The 20454-nt window shown below is 37.0% G+C and overlaps 1 protein-coding gene across 1 annotated transcript; it reads left to right on the top strand.

The window, feature by feature from the left end:
- The first annotated feature begins 1607 nt into the window (after nt 1-1607).
- Nucleotides 1608-19490, top strand: LOC125840890 (obg-like ATPase 1). Its single transcript, XM_049519865.1, has 12 exons — nt 1608-1872; nt 2355-2522; nt 2758-2881; nt 3054-3145; nt 5111-5209; nt 5868-5981; nt 6506-6570; nt 7549-7665; nt 16219-16294; nt 16716-16808; nt 17701-17751; nt 19122-19490. The coding sequence occupies exons 1-12, from the start codon at nt 1786-1788 to the stop codon at nt 19218-19220; spliced, it is 1185 nt and encodes a 394-aa protein (XP_049375822.1). The 5' UTR covers nt 1608-1785; the 3' UTR covers nt 19221-19490.
- Nucleotides 19491-20454: the final 964 nt, after the last annotated feature.

Raw genomic sequence — 20454 nt, forward strand, 5'->3', positions numbered from 1 at the left:
GGGTACCATATTCCGGTATGTTAACAGTTTGGGTGTGGGTTCCATGAGAGGACCATTGAATTGGGTTCCGTGAGAGGACCATTGAATTGTGTTGTGTATCTATTTGTGATGATTACATTCATATCTAATGATGGTTGATATTGGAAGACTGTACGTTGCTCTAAATTGATAACCAATGTGTATTATTGAGAACGTGGGATGCTACATTGATCCTGAAAAGATGACTAATATTGTATATGTTTGGTATATGCCTGTTTTATAATGTTGTGGTTACTTGCATGTGTTTCAATTATTGGGATAATCACGTGATCCTACCAGTACAATGTGGTTGTGTACTGATACTGCACTTGCTTGTTCTTTGTTGAGTACAAGGCATCTTCAGGCGGCTATTGATAGACCTTAGCTAGGTGACTATTGATCGTGACCGAATTCAAGGGTGAGCTAGTTCTTTCAGGCTGCCATGGATCTCTCTTGTTTAAATCCATTCTTTTCGGACTCAGACTATTTGTTTAAGGTGTTTGTTTAGTTTCGGGGTTGTACCCCTTGTTCTTAGACTTGTCGTTAGTAGAGTTTTGGTACAATGACTTTCATGTTCTAGGGGTTGTTCATCCGCATTAGTTTGATTAGTTGTTGTTAAAACCTTGGAGTTTATGGGCACTCCAATTTTATAGTCATTTAAACCTGCTTCCGTAACTTTAAATGCCTTAGTTTTCATAAAATTTGTTTGTTTGTGTTGTAGTAATGGTTCTCCCACCGGAGGGTTTGTGTGAGTGTCAATCACGACGGTCTGGATCGTGACAAAATTGAACATAAATTGTAGTGTACTAACCTTTAATATAATCCTCCCACATAGTACGAACAATCTTCTCTTGTTGAACTTGCATTTCTCGATCATATGACAGAGAAGACGAACCAATATTGTTACTTTGAGTCATTTGTTGGTCAATATCATTCGCAACTATATTTTCATGCTCATTGACCATAAAAATTGCATCACCTCTTTGATATTATTGCAAATAATTATGTAACATTGTACAAGTTATGACAATTTTCACTTGTGTATCAATATCATAATGGCTCATGTCTTGTTTCACTTGTGTGCAGTTGCACATTTTCAGTGCATTAATTTCGTGCTAAAATCAAACATATTGGAAGTAGTGATTATCAAACATACATCACCAATTTTGTCCCTTTTCATATTAAATTGCTTTAAACATTTCTATAAGTAGCCGAAAGAGAAGTTTTTTTATTATGAAAAACCAAAAAAGTATTACTCCCCCCGTTTGTATTTATAATCACCAAATCAATTATTACTTTATCATTTATATTTCACCAAATTGAAAGCATTAATAAATTTTATGTTGGTGATAATTATAAATTTTAAAAAGTAATGATGTGATTATTATTTTTATTTACATATGAAATAAATATTTGATAGATATAATGTGGGGTTGTTTTAACAAAATATAAACTTGTAGGTCAACTTTTGTATTTAAAAAGTCCTAAATCATGATATGAAATCAGCTTAAAATCCCATGTCCAAACACTGATTGCATCTCACAATTTCATATCGTGATATGATATGACATAAGTTTCCCAATAATCAATTTAAAAGCCCAATCAAGCAACTTTCCGGGTCAGCACCTTCTTATGGCAAGAGCCGACCACTATGTATAAACCTTATTTCTCCTCTCCTCTACTGATACTGTAACGAGCACAAAATCCAAAACCCTAAAGTTTCTCTTCACTCCATCAAGTTTCTGTCCATTTCCCAATTTCTCAGTTATGCCACCTAAAGCAGCTAAAGGTAAAGAAGTTCCTGCCGAAAGGCCTATTCTTGGCCGTTTCTCATCCCACTTGAAAATTGGAATCGTAAGTTTTTCTCCATTTTCTTATGTTTTCATACATATGCGTCTGATCTCCGTTTGTATTGGTCGTAGCTGAAATAACTGGAATATCTAGAAAATGGAATACAAATTCATCTTATCCACTGAGCTATTACGTTTTTAAACCCGTATTTCGATTTTTCAGTAGATTGTTTACTTTATACTATTTGCATTAAGCAGATGTACAACTTTTGATGAGGAAATGGGACTATAGGTTTTTTTTTTTTTTTTATCAATTAAGAGGCTATAATTAAAAGCATCAAGAAGATGTGATAACTCCTTGACAACAAAAAACAGTTAGGTTCTGGGAGTTAAAACCTAAAGAAAAAACTCAAGGCTGTTAACTTTGCATGTGACAGTTGGTTCAGCTTAACCAAAATTGCACCTTTATCTTTAGAATCATTTACACCAATTCAATATGGATATATCTGCAGAAGTTTGATGTTGAGCTTGTTTATTCTCTTTCAGGTAGGATTACCAAATGTGGGGAAGTCTACTCTCTTCAACACACTGACAAAGTTATCCATTCCGGCAGAAAACTTTCCTTTTTGTACTATCGAGCCTAATGAAGCGCGAGTGCACGTTCCTGATGAGCGTTTTGAATGGCTCTGTCAACTCTACAAGCCCAAGAGTGAGGTTTGTCATCCAAATCCAACAAATAATACTGGCCAGAAAAAAAGAAGTTGATGTGCCTCGTTTTCCCTCCCTTATGTAGCTGTGACGATCTATTTGTGACTCGATTGTTTATTAAATTATTCTATATAATTAAGTTTGATTTGCCTCTGGGATAGCTTCTTTTTTTTATTCTTCATTTGTCTCTAGGACAATATTATTTATAATTCATTTTTAATGAATGTTTGACGACATCTAGGTTGCTGCCTTTTTGGAAATTCATGACATAGCTGGACTTGTTCGAGGGGCTCATGCAGGACAAGGATTGGGGAACAGTTTCTTATCCCACATCCGTGCAGTTGATGGCATTTTCCATGTTCTACGTAATATATTCACTCTCCATTTTGTCTTTCCATCTATTGAGCTATTCTTTTCTGGTTGTTAAGTATACTTTTGCAAATGTGGTGGTCTGTATGATCTGAGTTATTATTTCTAGTTGTATCTTATATAGTCTCACTGTTGAATGCTATCGTACATATTTTTGCTATTTGTCAGGTGCATTTGAAGATCCAGATATTATCCATGTCGATGACACTGTTGATCCTGTGAGAGACTTAGAGGTTATAAGTGAGGAACTAAGGCTTAAGGTAAGTTGGTTCATGCACTTTGAGTTCTTGGAATTTGTTGGGGCATGTATTCAGTTCCTTGAAGACAGTAAGTTATTATTTTGTTATACCGTAATTGGATGTACTCTATAATAGCATTGTCAGGGGGATTTTGTTGATTGCACTTGACTACTGCATTGATGAGTAGCTTCTACTGTTGGAAATTTTCCTAATCATATCTTCAGGTTAATAAAGCATCTACAATGTTCCTAATTGTGAATACCTATGAGTTTACATATTTATCGAAAAAACAAAAGGAAGAAAAGAAAAGGAAAGTATCCCTGTGAGTAAGTACAAGATCAGTTGCATACAGATGCAGCAAGAAAGCGGTCTCATACTGGGTGGGGGGAGCACTCTGAATAAAGAGGTTGTTTGGCACTTGAACAGTTCTCTTATATTTCTTGACACATTTTTTTATGATGTTAGATGTTCCATAGATGGCATAAAAAGATGCGAAGATACAAAAGTAACCAATATTAATGTTAGCTCATTACAAAATGCTCCATTCTAACCAAGGAGCTGACCGAAAGAAGCAAAAATATGGCCCAAGTTGAAGGAAATGAACTGATAAAATCTAGATATGAGTCAACACTATTTATAGGGGTTATGTTGCCCAACTAAATAGGTATAGCAGACCTTTAACTTTCTAAATATGGGGATGAGTTGAAGTTCCATCAAAACATTTGTGATTCCTTTCTTGCCACAGAACCCAAAAGATACAAGAGAGGATCATCTTCCAGACTTTCTTGATGGCTTTGTCAACTTCCCAACTGTTCCTACTTCCTACCCAACTGCTTCCTTAATGCCTCGAGGTATGGTCCAGTTTATACCCAGCATGGATAGAAACATAGACCACATGTCTGTAGCTACTGGGCAGTGTAGGAAGAGGTGATTTACAGATTCTAAATTCTGATTGCACGTGTAACATCTGTTTACCAGCTGACTGCAGACAGGCTTTTCTGAGAGCTGTCCATGAAAAGCAGACAACTTTTGTGGCAGCTTCGTCTTCCAAATGAATTTCCAGGGCCAAGAGTCTAGATTTCATTTTGCTCACAGAGGTGTCTGTAGCCTGCCTTAACAGTATAAGAGCATGGTCCACAGCTTCCCCACCTGATTCTATCTGTGACTTCTTCATCCACAGGGGAGTTTTCCAGTCTTCCTAGCATTTTGAAAATGTTGTGGCTCATAGTCATTCATGTTTCTTCTAAACTGGTCCCAAATATTCCTTGATCTGTTTTGAGCTATCGTTGAGTCAGGGTCATTGGCTAGCTGGTAGAGGGATGGGTAGCTATCCATCAGGTGTTGTTGTTCAACCATTTGTCCTTCCAGAATTTGAATGTTGCCCATTTCCTATCTCAAAGGTGATGTGCTGTGGGAATTCCTCCCATAAGCTGCTAATGTGTTTCCAGGGACCTACGCCCATGAGGTGATCTGTCACATTTAATTCACCAGTGGCTCTGCTGCCATGTTTAGCAGCAACCACCTTCTTCCATAGGCTAGAATCTTCATCTGCAAATCTCCCAAGCCATTTCATCAGCATGCTCTTTTTATTTCTTGACACATGAAGATGGTTAATAATCTTGTGTCAGGTAAAAAAAGGTTTCTACTGTAACACTCGCACATAATTAATAAAAAGCATTTTCAATGCACACAGTGGTGCTTTGTGTAATGGATGAATGTACAAGGAGCATTCATCTATAAATTTAGATGATTGAGAGTCCTGCATGGAGCGATACTGTGTTATCACTAAGTTCTTGTGTCCATTACTGATGCATTGGATATTGCTGGAAGTTCTTTTTGGACTAATATGCTGGATTTCCTGTCAATCTGATTCTTTAGAAGGAATTTGTTACTTAATTGTAAATTTTGGCATCTTCAACTGAATGTACCCTGTTCACTGTAATAATCTCATGATTGATGAAATATGTCATCCTTTGTGTAAACCAGGACATCGAGTTCATGGAGAGAAGGATAGAAGATCTTGATAAGAGTATGAAGAGAAGCAATGACAAACAATTGAAAATAGAGCATGAATTGTGTCTAAGGGTTTGTGGCTATTGCTCTTCTTCCTTTGACCTTGTTACTTGCTTAGATTTTTATCCCATTTCTGTATCTGTTAGACTTTCTTGATCTCTGGGTAGCCAAGTCTTTGAATGGTAGCAGTATGAAATATTTCTGTTTCTGTATTGTCCATTGACATTCTCCATTTATAAACTAACTAGATGTTTTGGTACCATCATGTATTTATTTTTCTCCAATAGTAGAAATATATTTCCTTAAAAATGGTGTCTCCTCCTTGTAAGATCCTTTTTAGATGAGAACGGAGACTGATATCGGTACAGATGATTGAATATCCATCTCAGGTTAGATTAATTAGTAAGATACTTTTCTTTATTTGTGTATGCTCATTACTGGTGGAAATGTCTGACAGAATCATAGCTGTTTTAAAGGGATGGTGGTGTTAGACTTGTCTTCCACTACTTTTCAGCTGTTTTGTAGCTTGAGTCTACATTGATTTGAAAAGAAAAGGATGAACTGCTTTCTCTTGTTTTTTTCCTGTTAAATCTTCACATATTTTACTAAACTGTAGTTCTCCAAGTAATTGAGTGCAAAAACTTGAGCACATTTTACAGTTCATTTTACAGGTAATTGAATGATTAAAAAGGTCTAGATAATGGAACTATGCTGCTGCCTGTTTTCACAGGTCAAAGCATCACTCGAGGAAGGCAAAGATGTTCGTCTGGGGGAGTGGAAAGCTGCAGATATTGAATTCTTGAATACTTTCCAGCTCCTTACTGCGAAACCGATTGTTTACTTGGTGAGTTTAACGTTTTTAACTCCTCTTTATCTTGGTTATGTACGAAATCTGTCAGAATTTACGTCTGAAAACAGCAATATGGATTTTCAATGTATATCCAAAATTATTTCACTGCACAAACTGATATTACAAAAGGCAGAATTTTTAACTTTCCGAGTTCAGTTATAGTTAATAATCAGAATGATCCAATTTTGTTTAACCAATCAAAAGAAAGTTATTCATACATGGCTTGGAAATGTTGTCTCCGAACTCCTTTTGGAATGTCTGTGTGAGTGAGAGAGAGAGGGGGGGGTGAGAGATGTGTCACTAGTTGGGAGATTACTCGTGGAACAAATCAGGTAAAATATATGCTGTACTAGGATTATTTACTGTATCTTGTCACATTGTTCACATAGTTTTTGGGTAGTTTCTCATGATGCTTTGATGTTTCTTCTATTGCCAGCAAGGCAGTTGCATGATTAGGATCAGCAGAATAATCTGAATATTGCATTGTGCCTACTGATTATGTAACGAAACATTGACAGGTTAATATGAATGAGAAAGACTATCAAAGGAAAAAGAACAAGTTTCTGCCCAAGATTCATGCATGGTATGATCCATCTCTCTTAACAGTTATCACAATTATATTGCTCTTCTTACACTTAGAAAAGCTATATTTGGAGGGATCTGTGTCATTTGATATTTGATCAGAAGAGAAACTGTTTTTGTTTATGATAATGAGATTAATTTGAATTCTAACAAAAAATCAATATACTGCAATATATAGTACTCCCCTGCCAGTATAAAGTTGGTTGCGATATTGATCATAAAAAGAACTTGGGTTACATAACATCGTTCTTCCTGTGGTCCTGTTCTCTACATTGTCATCTGCAAAGCAATGGTACGTGTGGGCAACAAAATGGATCAGATGCATTCAAAAATGTGCTCCCTCATAAACAAAATATATGATGTCACACTTCAGCTATCTCCTATTCTTGAAATTGTTGCTCTGAAGCTGGCAAGATATTGGAGAGAAATCCCTCTTCTCGCAACTCCATCAGGAATTTTTAAGTGCCTGTGGAGTTCCTCGTTTTTGGTCTCTTATTTTGTCACTCCTCATAGTTAAAGATTAAATTGCTTTGCCTTTTAATTCAAAAATTCACTGTTCTGAAAGACTGAAACTAAATAGAGTAAGCTAGATTTTATAACCTGGATTGTGGTCCACTTGTGGCCATTGTAATTCACGATCTTGATGAGGTTCTGGTAAATTATATTACTTTGGTTATATGATTACCCTATAATTTTTTATTCTTCATGTTTGCATGAATCTTTTCCATCTTTTTTGGACTAGATTCAGTCATCTAGGTTACATTCACTGTTTATGGCATATTGTGATCATGAACGTAAATCAGTGTTTAATTCAGAACTTCACTGCAGTTCAAATGAGTTTTTGTCCTGATGATGGACTTCATGGCACCACCTAAATGATTTTTCGTGGATTTATTATGGTGCTATGTTATGATCTCTTTTATCTTTCACTTAGATTATTGCCTGAATTATAAAAAAAAATTCTTTCACAAATTTTCAGGGTGCAGGAGCACGGTGGTGAAATAATTATTCCTTTCAGTGCTGCTGTGGAGAGAAACTTTGCTGATATGCCACCAGATGAAGCAGCAAAATACTGTGAAGAGAACAAGTTAATAAGGTTAGTTAGAAGTGAAAAAGGTCTCCAATAATTAGATACTTTTATTCTATGCATTGAACTAAAGAAATCTTGGAGTTCTATAAGATCTCACTACTGATGATTATTTAACAATTGCTGTTCCCCTCTCACATCCATGAGAGAGTGGGGAAACTAGAAGAGTAGAGGCTTTTCCTTATTGTTTATATATCTGACTCATCTTCACTTTTTCCTTCCTCATTACATGAGATGTTAATCTTTTATATGACCTGCCTTTTTGAGGACATAGTCTGAGATTTCAATCTTTTATGTGACCTGTCTTTTGTGGGCATGCGTCAGCATAAGGTGCATTCCTCAAGGCTGAAGCCGGTGCCATTCGGGTTTCATCTCTTTCTTTAGTTTTCTACTACCGTAAAAATAATTGCATTTTACATACACAGAGTAGTTGGAATACTATCTCAGCATGCTTTCTCTGGGTAGTATGGAAAGAAGGGAGTGACAGATGTTTTGGATGCAAGTAACCTCTCGTAAACACATTATTTTTGTTTTTTTGATAAGGAAAACGATTGCAGTGCTCATACTTCCGTATAATTTTATTTTTTTATCGATTAGCCTTTTGGACTAAAATAATTTTTTTATAGAATTAACTTTTTGAGTCCCTGAACTCTCTGAAGGAACTTTAGGAGATTCCATTTGTAACTTCTCGGGAAACATCTCTATACATGAATGCACTTTGCTTTATGCTCCTCTATGATAAATAAAATCCTTATTAATACTTCGGAAAAGTAAGAGATTAGTAAAATCCCTTTGTACTTATTTAACTAGAAAAAGAAAATGAGTTGGTCTCTAATTAAAAAGTGTAGTGTAGAAATTTGTTCAGATCTAGTAGAAAAACAGGTCAAAGTTGCCATCTAGGACAAGCACATTAGCTGCCTTCTCTCATGATTCTTCCTACTTCCCTCTGTTTTTTGCCCATGTTCTGGAACTGGGTTAAAACCTTGACCAGCATAGTTGATGTCGTTCCTATTAAAAATTCTGCATCAATTCTACAAAGTATCTTGTCTAGGCGAGGTTTCACTGATTCTGTACAGCTTTTCACCAGCATCATGTCATCTGGGGATGCTACTTAGGTTATTTTTCCATTTCTCATTTCAGTTGTTGGATATGGGTAGGAATATTTTGGGACAGTTTCGTTGGCTCCTCTGTCAGCTAATTAATGATATGCTAGTCTGTGGTGAATCAGTTCTCTATTATTATTGTGAGAAATATATGAAAAGAATATTATTGAATTGTGTTTTAATTATTACATAGAGAACCCTATTTATAGACACTATGATACAATTCCTTACCAAATATGAGACTATAAACTATTACTATTCTGTGTAGGATTGTGTATACCTATTCTATTCTAACACTCCCCCTCAAGCTGGTGCATACAAATTATAAGTACCTAGCTTGTTACAAATGTAATTAATACGAGGACCGGTGAGGGACTTGGTGAAGATATTTGCAAGTTGATCATTTGACTTCACAAATTTGGTAACAATATCTCCTGAGAGCATCTTTTCTCTGACAAAGTGACAATCAATCTCAATGTGCTTAGTTCTCTCATGAAACACTGGATTTGATGTGATATGAAGGGCCACTTGATTATCACACACAAGTTCCATATGACCTGTTTCTCCAAACTTTAGTTCTCCAAGCAACTGTTTGATCCAAACTAGCTCACAAGTTGCTACAGCCATTGCTCGATATTCTACTTCCGCACTGGATCGAGCAACTACACTTTGTTTCTTACTCTTCCATGACACCAAATTACCTCCTACTAAAACACAATATCCAGATGTAGAACGTCTATCAAAAGGTGATCCTGCCCAATCAACGTCTATATATCCGGTGATATGCTCATGGCCTTGATCCTTGAATAGTAGTCCTTTACCAGGAGCTGACTTTATATATCGCAAAATATGAACAACTGCACCCAATGACTCACAAGGAGAAGTCATAAATTGACTTACAACACTCACAGGAAAAGAGATGTCTGGTCTAGTCACTGTGTGATAATTCAACTTTCCAACCAACCGTTTATACCTTTCAGGATTACTGAATTGCTCCCCCTGTCCTGGAATGAGTTTAACATTCGGATCCATAGGAGTGTCTATGGGTTTACATCCCATCATTCCTGTCTCCTCAAGAATGTCTAAAGCATACTTGCGTTGAGAAATAACAATACCTGATCTAGACTGAGCAACCTCAATACCTAGAAAATACTTCAGTCTGCCGAGGTCTTTAGTTTGGAAATGCTGAAAGAGATACTGCTTCAAATTAGAAATACCAACTTGATCATTGCCGGTGATAACGATATCATCAACGTAAACAACCAAATAAATACACAGATTTGGTGCTGAATGTCGATAAAACACAGAGTGATCAACTCCACTACGAGTCATACTAAACTCCTGAATTACTGTGCTAACTTCCCAAACCAAGCTCGAGGAGACTGTTTCAGACCATAGAGTGACCGATGCAATCGACATACAAGGCTACTAGACTCCCCCTGAGCAACAAAACCAGGTGGTTGCTTCATATAGACTTCTTCCTCAAGATCACCATGCAGAAAAGCATTCTTAATGTCCAACTAATGAAGAGGCCAATGATGAACGACAACCATAGATAGAAAAAGCCGGACATATGTTATTTTTTCCACAGGAGCGAAAGTGTCACTATAATCTAGCCCAAATATCTGAGTATACCCTTTGGCAACAAGGCGAGCCTTAAGCCAATCGACTTGACCATTTGGACCAATTTTGACCGCATAAACCCAACGACGACCAACCTGGAGGAAAGGGGACAAGCTCCCAAGTACCACTCGAATGTAAAGCAGAAAGCTCATCAATCATAGCCTGCCTCCATCCAGAATGAGAAAGTGCTTCTTCTATAGTCTTAGGGATGGAAATAGAGGACAAAGATGATACAAAGGCATAATGGGGTGAAGATAAACGACGTAACTCAAGAAAGTATAATGTGGATTAGTATTTCGAGTAGATCGTATACCTTTTTGAAGTGTAATCGATTGGCTAGCAAGAGGCAAGGCCGCAGTGGGAGTAGGGTCCGACGCATGACATGAATTATTTGAGACTATTGTTGGACGTGGATGCTGGTGATTAGTTAGGAGTGGTGGCACTACAACTGAAGATGTAGAAGTAACCGTAGGTCCCTTAAAAGTCTGTACAAGCAAGACTTGAGGTATGGGTAAGACCTCAGAGACATCAGGATGATCCAAAGATGTGTAGTAAGGTTGAGATTCAAAGAATGTTACATCGGCAGACATAAGATATCGACGGAGATCATGTGAATAGCAACGATACCCTTTTTGAACTCTAGAGTAACCAAGAAAGACACATTTAAGAGCTCGAGGGGCTAATTTATCTTTTCTTGGGTTAAGTTATGAACAAAGCATGTGCTCCCAAATACACGAGGAGGGATAGAATAGAGATGTGACTGAGGATACAATATGGAATGTGGAACCTGATTCTGAATTGAAGATGAGGGCATTCTATTAATTAAATAACAAAATGAAAGGGCTGCATCCCCCTAAAAATGCGGAACATAGGATTCAATGAGGAGAGTGCGAGCAGTCTCAATGAGATGCCTACTCTTTCTTTCTGCTACACATTTTGTTGGGGAGTGTATGGACAAGATGTTTGGTGAATAATTCCTTGGTGAGACATAAACTCCTGAAACTGGGATGATAAGTATTCTAAGGCATTATCACTATGAAAAGTACGAATAGAAACACCAAACTGATTTTGTATTTCAACAAAGAAACTTTTGAATATAGAAAATAACTCAGAACGGTCTTTCATTAAGAAAACTCAAGTGCATCTCGAATAATCATCAATGAAACTAACAAAATAACAAAATCCTAAGGTGGAACTAACTCTACTAGGACCCCAAATATCAGAATGAACTAATGAAAAAATAGACTCTGAACGACCCTCGGTACCACGTGAAAATGTGGCACGAGTGTGTTTCCCAAGTTGACATGACTCACAATCTAATTTAGATAAACTAGGTGATTGAGCAATATGAGCATTATGGGATGGTCGATCAGGCGGAGCACCAAATGCTTCTTGTGGAGATGTCTGCTTACTTGCACGATTACGAAGGAACTCATTATATTCCTTTAGAACAACAAGATCATAACTAGGTGGTGGACCATGCAAATTATGACATGTCACGAGTGTGTCCATACTTATGACAATAACTACACTTGGATCGAGGTTTTCCAAGACAACCTCCTTGTCGATTCTCCATGAATTGATATGCTCGTTTTTCTATTGTTTGAGATGCGAGAGCAGATGAGTCAATGGTCGGTGATGAAACTGCTTTGTGGCTGGGAGGCGCAACAAGACGAAGTAGACGAGAGAATAATTCATCAACTGTAGGAATTGTAGGGCTAGCTAAAATCTGATCATGCACTGAATCATGGTCAGTAGGAAGTCCAGCAAGTGTAAGAACTAGAAACAATGTTTGTATGTGGTCTTGTTGTCTTTGCACGTCCGTAGTGACTGGCATCAATGTTTCAAATTCCTCCATGACTGCTTGTACTTGTCCCAAGTAGGTGGACATATCTGATTCTTGTTTCTTTAAGTTGGTCATACAAGATATCACATCATAGAATTGAGATATGTCATTAGTGTATAAAGCACGAGCCTTTTCCCAAACTAAATAACATGTTTGGAATGGACGGAACAAAGGCATCAACTTGGAACCAATAGATTGCCATAGGAGACTACATAATTGAGCATCAACCTTCTCCCATTGTGCTTTGGCTTTTGCATCTTCCCCACTGGCCTTTGCCTTTTCATCTACCACTCAAGCAATGTTCGTTAAGTGATTTTGGACACCTTGACCCTTGCACCACAACTCAACCGAGGAAGCCCAAGCTAAATAGTTTGAGCTTCCCATTAACGGTTTTGAAGTGATCATAGGGCTTGAACTTCCAATTCCTATATTCTTGGAGCCAAAAGTATCAATCCTGAAAGACATGTTGTGAAATTAGAATATGTAGCAAAAAAAAGAGTGGATTTCTTTTTGTCGAAATCTGGGAAAAAAATAGGGTTGTTGCCGGAAAAGTAGATCTGATCGCCAAATATTGGTCAGAATCAGGAAAAAAATATATGGGCAGCCTCAGAATGAAGAGGTGACCCCACTGAAAAAAGAAAACAGTCGAAAAAGTGGCCGAAAAAGACTCCACGCGCCGGCGCGTGGACTTGACAAGCTCGCCGGAGAATTTATTCCTGCGGCGCGTGAGGGCGCGTGTGGCAGTTGTTTCCGGTGAAGTTGATTGGGCTTTGCTCGTCAAAGACCTAGTGGTGGTGTTGATTTTCAAAAAACAGTGACGGAAAAATTAACTACTTGGACAGCCACTTAGGTTACCATCAAAAAACTGCAAAATTGTTTTTTTTTTCAAACAATTGCTCTGATACCATTTGAGAAATATATGAAAAGAATATTATTGAATTGTGTTTTAATTATTACATAGAGAACCCTATTTATAGACATTATGATACAATTCCTTACCAAATAGGAGACTATAAACTATTCTTATTCTGTGTAGGATTGTGTATACCTATTCTATTCTAACAATTATATCACACCCAAAGAGTGAAATAAGAACTGGGTGCTTCAAGCATTGGGGTGTTGGCCTTCCTCAACACAAGCACTCGTCAAGCCTATAGACATACCTTGCAGGGGATATTCTGTGTTGGAATACTTCAATGCAATATATCATGCCTCATGAACTCCTTTTGAATATTGTTCCCGAAGCAGAGTGCTTGAGTGATAGTCTAGCAACAATGTGGGGGGATTTTACTTAAATGTGGATTTCCTTACTCTGAGAATTAAGACGGGAACTGGCAATCTGAGATTCTCCCTTCATTGTCCATCTGCCAAAATCTAAAAGCTTACCTTGTTATTGGGCTGGGTCATAGTATTCTGCCAGGAGCCTCTGATTTTGACAAGTTTCTTTTAGTGTAGTATCAATAAATTGGAAACCATAGTCCATCAGAGGGATATTTCCTGCAAATACTAGCTTAAGATATGTTGAAAGTATCCTAATTTTGTGGTAGCATTTCGGGATGCAGAGTAACCACGTTCCTTGTCAAAATCCGGAACATACAACTACCTAGCAATTTTTATATATGATGAAGAGAAGAGTGGCTCTAGGATCATACCCTTTTGGGTAGTGTTTACATGAAGGTGAAGCTATTAGGAAGCATGCGTTGCCTAAACTGGAGTCTTGCTTTCTTGTTCCAGATTTGTGTCTTTGTGTAGTTCCCACTGCAAGGAGGTGTTTTGTAATTTCCAGGATCTATGAGTATATTCTTGAGATCATCTCTTTATTCCTTCCTGAGGAAATTTATTGGTTATGGTAGTTTGACTTTGAAAAAAAATAAATAAAGATAAATCCATAGTGTATCCTAAGATTTGCACATAAAACTTTTTGAGCTCTTTAGAGTTGCAATATTTTATAGCTTTTATAGTGCCAACAAGCCGACACTTTTGCTGAGTGAGTTGATGTGGATGGCACTTCTTTCCTCACCTTGGTTTACGTCTGTCTCCAACTTATGGCGGTCTTCTTTTTGGTTGTGATGTTTCCTTGTGCTTCATACAACTTGGCTTGTTCCTCTCTTCACGCTCCTGTGTCATTGCAACAAGTTCCTCCCGTTTGCCATGACATCTCGCTGCAAGTGCTCTATACTCTCTTCAGTAGTTGTCTACGCTTCACAACCAAACATCAGTTATAGCCGTAATGCCTCCTTGTAACCATTTTTTAAAACCACCTTTTGTATCACCCCGAACTTTTGCAGTCTTTGTCACAAGCCTAGACTCATTCTAGCACCACATACAACATCAAGATTTCCCTGAGCTTTACTTCAGTGTGACCATTTGCTTGATCGTCTATAAAGGTAGCAGAAAGTAAGACTCTGGAGAGTTGGAAACAACTATGTATTGGTGAACTAGTGTTTAGTATAAGACAGACTCACTACACACTAGACTCACTACACACTGTGACAGCCAAACTTGGTTATAGGATGCTATCACTTGTCGGATATACTTCTTCATTGTTTGCAAATGCTGCGATCTTCTCCTACTTATACCCCCCCCTCCCCCAGGCCTTAGAGTTCATCAAGGAGGGTGCCATGCCTGATGGGACATGACATTGTTCTGTTCTCTAAAACGTCTTTGCTTTTCTTGGGTGCTCTGGGTGCCTCTAGTTTTCAATGAGACCTTACTCCCCTTGTGCCCCCATGGCGATGGCGTAGCTTGACCTTGTGTGCTCAACCGCTAATGCTCTGACACCTCTTTGGCCATTTCACAAGTATGATCGTGCTAGTCAATGCTCTGATTCCCCTCCTCATGCCAAGATCCTCGTGCTTATATGCAACACCACCATTCGTGCATTGTGCTACTGGGGCACTCGGCTTTGGACATGTGCACACGATCCCATGCCTCTAAGCCAAATGTGTCCCTTGGGCTCATCATGGCCCTTGTAGCTTGGGGGGGGGGGGGTTGCTGTGTTTGTCGTAGGCCGTGGAATGTAACATTGTATTATCATGTAGCATGGACTTGGTATCTTTTGAAAGCCTAAGTAACATATGTTACTTATTAAAGTATATTTTTTGTGTAAGTCCTTTGTTGTCGAGGCGTATAACTGCCTTATATTTTAGATATACATGGGTGGTTGGTCCTTATTGTGCTTTTAGGTAATTTAAACAGTTAAAGATAACAATAGGCCTTGCTAATTCAGATTGGTTAAGGCAGTACATGACACTTGTCAAAGTCCACCTTTGATTATATAACATATGAAAGGGTAGAATAAGTTTATCCTCTCAGCCATCATTTCATGTATCCGACTTTTCTATGACATCTTAAGTTTTGATGTTGTTGAAATTTGTCTTCCTTTACACTACCATAGGATAAAATTTCAATCCTCAAAGTGGGAATATATCCCATCTTTAATCTCTATGTGTGGTGAAATCCAACATGATCTATCGTAAGCTGTGTTTCATCAAGGAACTTGATGTTGCGTTTTAAGCCTGACTGCTTGTGCGTTTGAAGGACACAATTTTTGTAATTAATATAATACAAACATGGTGGATTTAGCATGCCAAATGTTGGTCTTAAATAATCTAATCTGCAGTTGTAGTGATCAGTAGTACCTTAATTTCTTGGATTGGAAGCATGCTTGATGAATGCTGCAATATATAGATTATTATGGCAGTGGACTACATTGATGGGTTAAAACCTCAAAATATCTACTTTCTTGAAAGAGAAGAGTTTTCTTGGTTCTGCAATTTAAACTACTTTTACAGTGGCATTCTTTCTGGGCCAATTTGTTATCTATTTTTATAGATTTGGGCAATTGATACCATTTCATTTGTTTAAGCATATCAGTAATTTTTGGATATATTTAAATTATACTTTGCTGTGAAATTTAGGCCTATTTTAAATATGGAAAGCATCATTTTTGTCACTTCATCCGGCTGATCTTGATTTATCATGCTACAGTTGCCTCCCAAAAATCATTAAGACTGGATTTGCAGCCATTAATCTGATTTATTTCTTCACAGCAGGGCCAGATGAGGTATTTAAAATTCTTCCTCTTTCATTCTGTCCCATTCCTTCTCTTACTTGGTGTTGAGTTTAATGCTACATAAATAATTTATTCCCCCGTCCTAGTTTATATGATGTCATGTGACTGGACATGAAATTTAAGATGTTAATTTGACTTGTATATTATATTAGTGATAGTGGAGCAAATACTAAAGTCATGGCTGAAATTTTAATTTGAGAAAAAACACATCACATGAAAGTTTAAAGGTTGAAATGCTTAATGATTTGAATTCTGGAAAGTTGTGTAAATGTTATAGAAATGGCATGATGCCCAACATTTTGAGATGTTTCAAAATGGAAAGAGTGTCACCCCATCCCCTAAAAAAGTAAATTGAAGTCACCATTGTTGATGGTTTATAAGGCCTCATAATTTTTTTTCTCTTAAAATACAGGTTAAATGCTGGCAAATCCGCAGGCTGATGAAGGCTCCTCAAGCTGCTGGAACAATTCATACAGATTTTGAGAGAGGGTTCATCTGTGCTGAGGTCATTATGTGCCTTCTTTTTCCTTTTACCTACCCTTGTTCAGGATTCTTATAATCAGTTCCAAAAGATTTCAGTTTATTATTTTAGTTGAATGCATACAGTACACAGGTGGTGGTTTCACACCCATAAATTGTATACTTGTTCAGAAACTCCTAGCAATTTCCTTACTACTTTTCCAGGAAGCCATTTATTTATCCTAAAGAAGTTTGATTATTGAAATTTTTAATTTTCTTTGTTGATTAGGTAAAAATTATTTTATCAACAATTGGGGAAAACCCCGTATACGAGCCGTATATCAAAAGGAAGAGAACCTACACCAAAATATGGTTCTCAACAAAGAGATCCAATCCTCTATATAAATTGGGGCCTCATGAGTACACCTAAAGGAAACTAGAAACAAAAGCTAAATTTCAGTTTTATATAATCTTGTTCCACCCCTTCAAAGCCCCTGCTATTTCTCTCTTTCCAAATAACCCACATGATTGCTAAAGGGGCAACACTCCATGCTCTTGGACTTCTCTTCCCCCTTTTGTGAGTCATCTTCGCAACGCCTCCTTCAATGTCCCAGCTTCACTCATTGCATCCCAAACAAATTGAGGGTCCCCCTCCATAACCGATTTGCAACTTTGCAATGCAAAAGGAGATGATCTACGTCTTCGCCTGAACCTTTGAAATTTTTAATAACATCAGATGTAGGTTTTTGGGAATTGGAGTTTGCCCCAAAAGGTGGAATTTTATGAATTGGAAGCTATAGGTGAAAATATCTTATTCTGCTGGGCCAGATAATTCTCATTTCAAAAAGTGAAATCCTTTTCATTTATGACTGCTTTCATTTTTAGCTACCATTTGTCTTATCTCTTGACACCAATGACTTGGGTATTGGTGTCTTCAGGTGATGAAATTTGAAGATCTAAAGGAACTTGGTAGTGAATCGGCTGTAAAGGTACTCTTATTAAGTTATCATTGGCAATTTAATGGCATGTCTTCTGCTTCGCGAGTACTGGAAATGATAATATGTGCTTTATTTCTGCACAACTTGTTTTTGGAAACAAAATATGGGTTGAAGCAAACTTTGAAAAGAAGTTCTTCACAAGAACAAGAATAATGTGAAAGACTCGGGAGTTAACACTCAACTCCCACACAAGTACAACTTATATATATATTTGTGCTGTATTCAGCACAACTTGCTAAAACAAAGGACAAGTTAGGGCAAAATTCTAATAAAATTTCTCCACAAAAACAAAAATAAAGTGAAAGACAATAGTGAAATTCAACTCATAAACAAATAATCGCTCTGGTTATACCTATATTATTCTGTTTTCTTCAGATATGGTTGTGCCTCCAAGTATATATTATATCAGACTAACATGTGTTTCCACTCTTTGCCTTTTTGCACCAAGGCAGCTTTTTCATATTGTTAGACGAATAGGATATAGCACCCTACCATCTCTATCTTTGTTCTAGTGCAAATTCCTATCTAGGCTTACACTAAATATGTACTCCCTCTGTTTCATTTTGTTTGCCCTACTTTCCTTTTTAATCCGTGTGAAAAAGAATGCCTCTTTCCATTTTTAGCAACGGTTTAATTCCCATATGGCATGTCTAAGAGCATTTTGGTACATTTGACATATCTTTTATTTAAGACCACACAATTTAAAAGTTTTCTTTACTTTCTTCAACTCCGTGCCAACTCAAAATAGGACAACCAAATTGAAACGGAGGGACTGATACTCAAGTTACTTATCTCGAAAACAAAAAAGAACAAAGAACAAGAAGAATCACCCAAGGTTGTGGTTTTGTGGTCAACGGAGTGGGTGGAACCAAGGGAGACTAGGGTTTAAATATTTAGCGGAGACAAAAAATGTAAGGTGATTTCTTCCCATTTGCCTAAGCTTCGATGAGCAGCGTTATCCAGTACATTGGCTGGTGGAATTGCCAGGATGCATGCAAGTTGGCCTAGACACTAATGTAATTAAAAAGTGAGAAAGAAAAATGAAATGCTAATGTTGCTTCTGACCAAAGAGATACTTTGCGATGGACTTCATAAAATAAGAAGATATCTCAGTGATGGAAAATGCTTTATGCTATCCAACCAAACTGCAAAAGTTATGGATGAAATTACCATGACAATTCAATTCTGTAATTACTATTGGCAGTTCATATGTTAAACTCTCTAATAAGTCTTCAGCCAAAATTAATAGTTTGCAATGTAACATAATTGTTCCTATACATGACCTGACTTGCGCACAAAGCTGGAGTTCTCTTTATAGATGACCTTTGAAAGTTGTCTAAGGTGAATGTGCTCTTCCACAGGCTGCTGGGAAGTATAAGCAGGAGGGTAAGACCTATGTGGTCCAAGATGGTGATATTATTTTCTTCAAGTTCAATGTCTCTGGGGGTGGGAAGAAGTGAGGTGGTGGTGGATCTGCAAGAAACTTATGAAGCTGCATCAACGAGTTGAAAGATGATATAGTTTTGCCTCATAATTAGGTCTATATTTGCAGATAGAGTGTATCTTGTATGGGAGGTTTCTGCAAAATTTATGATATGTTTCCTATGTCTTTATCTGCATTTGTAGTGTGTTGGATATTCGAGTCATTTTTTTCTTCTGTTTTCGTACTCTGTACTTCCTTTCAGTGAGGCTGACGCCAAATTCAATTTATAAGTTATTGGCTGGCATTAAGCATTTGATGTTATGTAGTTTTTGAAGAAACAATCTGGAGAATTGGCGATAGATTTAAATCTCGCAAGATGTACGTGTTAGAGTTTTCTGAGTTTCTATTATCAAAAAATCAATGTCACCCATATGGTGTCAAGTTATGCAAGGACCTTAACCTGCATATGAATAATCAGAAATAATGTGGGATTGGGACACAATAAATCTGTCCACTTGCTGGAGTACAAAATTGAGGCCAAAAGACCCATGCCTTTCACTGTGAATATGAAGATGTCTTTCACTGTAAGTATACTCCCTTCGTTCTTAAATACTTGTCACATTTTTTGCTTGCACTCCCCTTAAGAAATTATGTATTTTACCATCAAATCCTTATTTGATTTCTTTAGTCTCTCTTCAATAGTTGATAAGTGTGCTGATGAAAGTAGAGACAGCCATAAATAAAGAGATTCGAAGGCTAAATCAACATTAATACCCATGAACCTTGATAAGTGAATGGAAAACACATTCTTTTCGTCATTTTTTGTTCCAAATGTACTTGAAATTTTTGAGTCTTCTACTCTATATTATTTGAACCTTCTGAAGCATAATCATATCCTTTCTAAAATTTTCAACGTCTATAATTTTTGTTGAATTTTCAACTTTCAGTAGAGTTTTTGTTTCTTCTCCATTTTTATTGTAAGTTTGTTCATTGAGATTTCCTTCAAGATCAGATGTTATAATAGATGCAATGGTGGGAGTATAGTAGAGATTTGAAGCAATTAATTAATGGACATGAGTTAATTGAAGAAATCTATGCTAAATTAGATGATGTGGGTTAATTGAAGAAATCTATGCTAAAATGCTAATATCCACATAACTTATTAGTTAATTGAAGAAATCTTTAGCTAATACCCACATAATTTATTAGTTAATTGAAGAAAATTATGCTAAAGTGTATAGTAGAGATTTGAAGCAATTAATTAATGGACA

Source organism: Solanum verrucosum, unplaced genomic scaffold (genome assembly GCF_900185275.1).
Source record: "Solanum verrucosum unplaced genomic scaffold, falcon-dt-bn FXZP01000194.1, whole genome shotgun sequence".
NCBI lineage: Eukaryota > Viridiplantae > Streptophyta > Magnoliopsida > Solanales > Solanaceae > Solanum > Solanum verrucosum.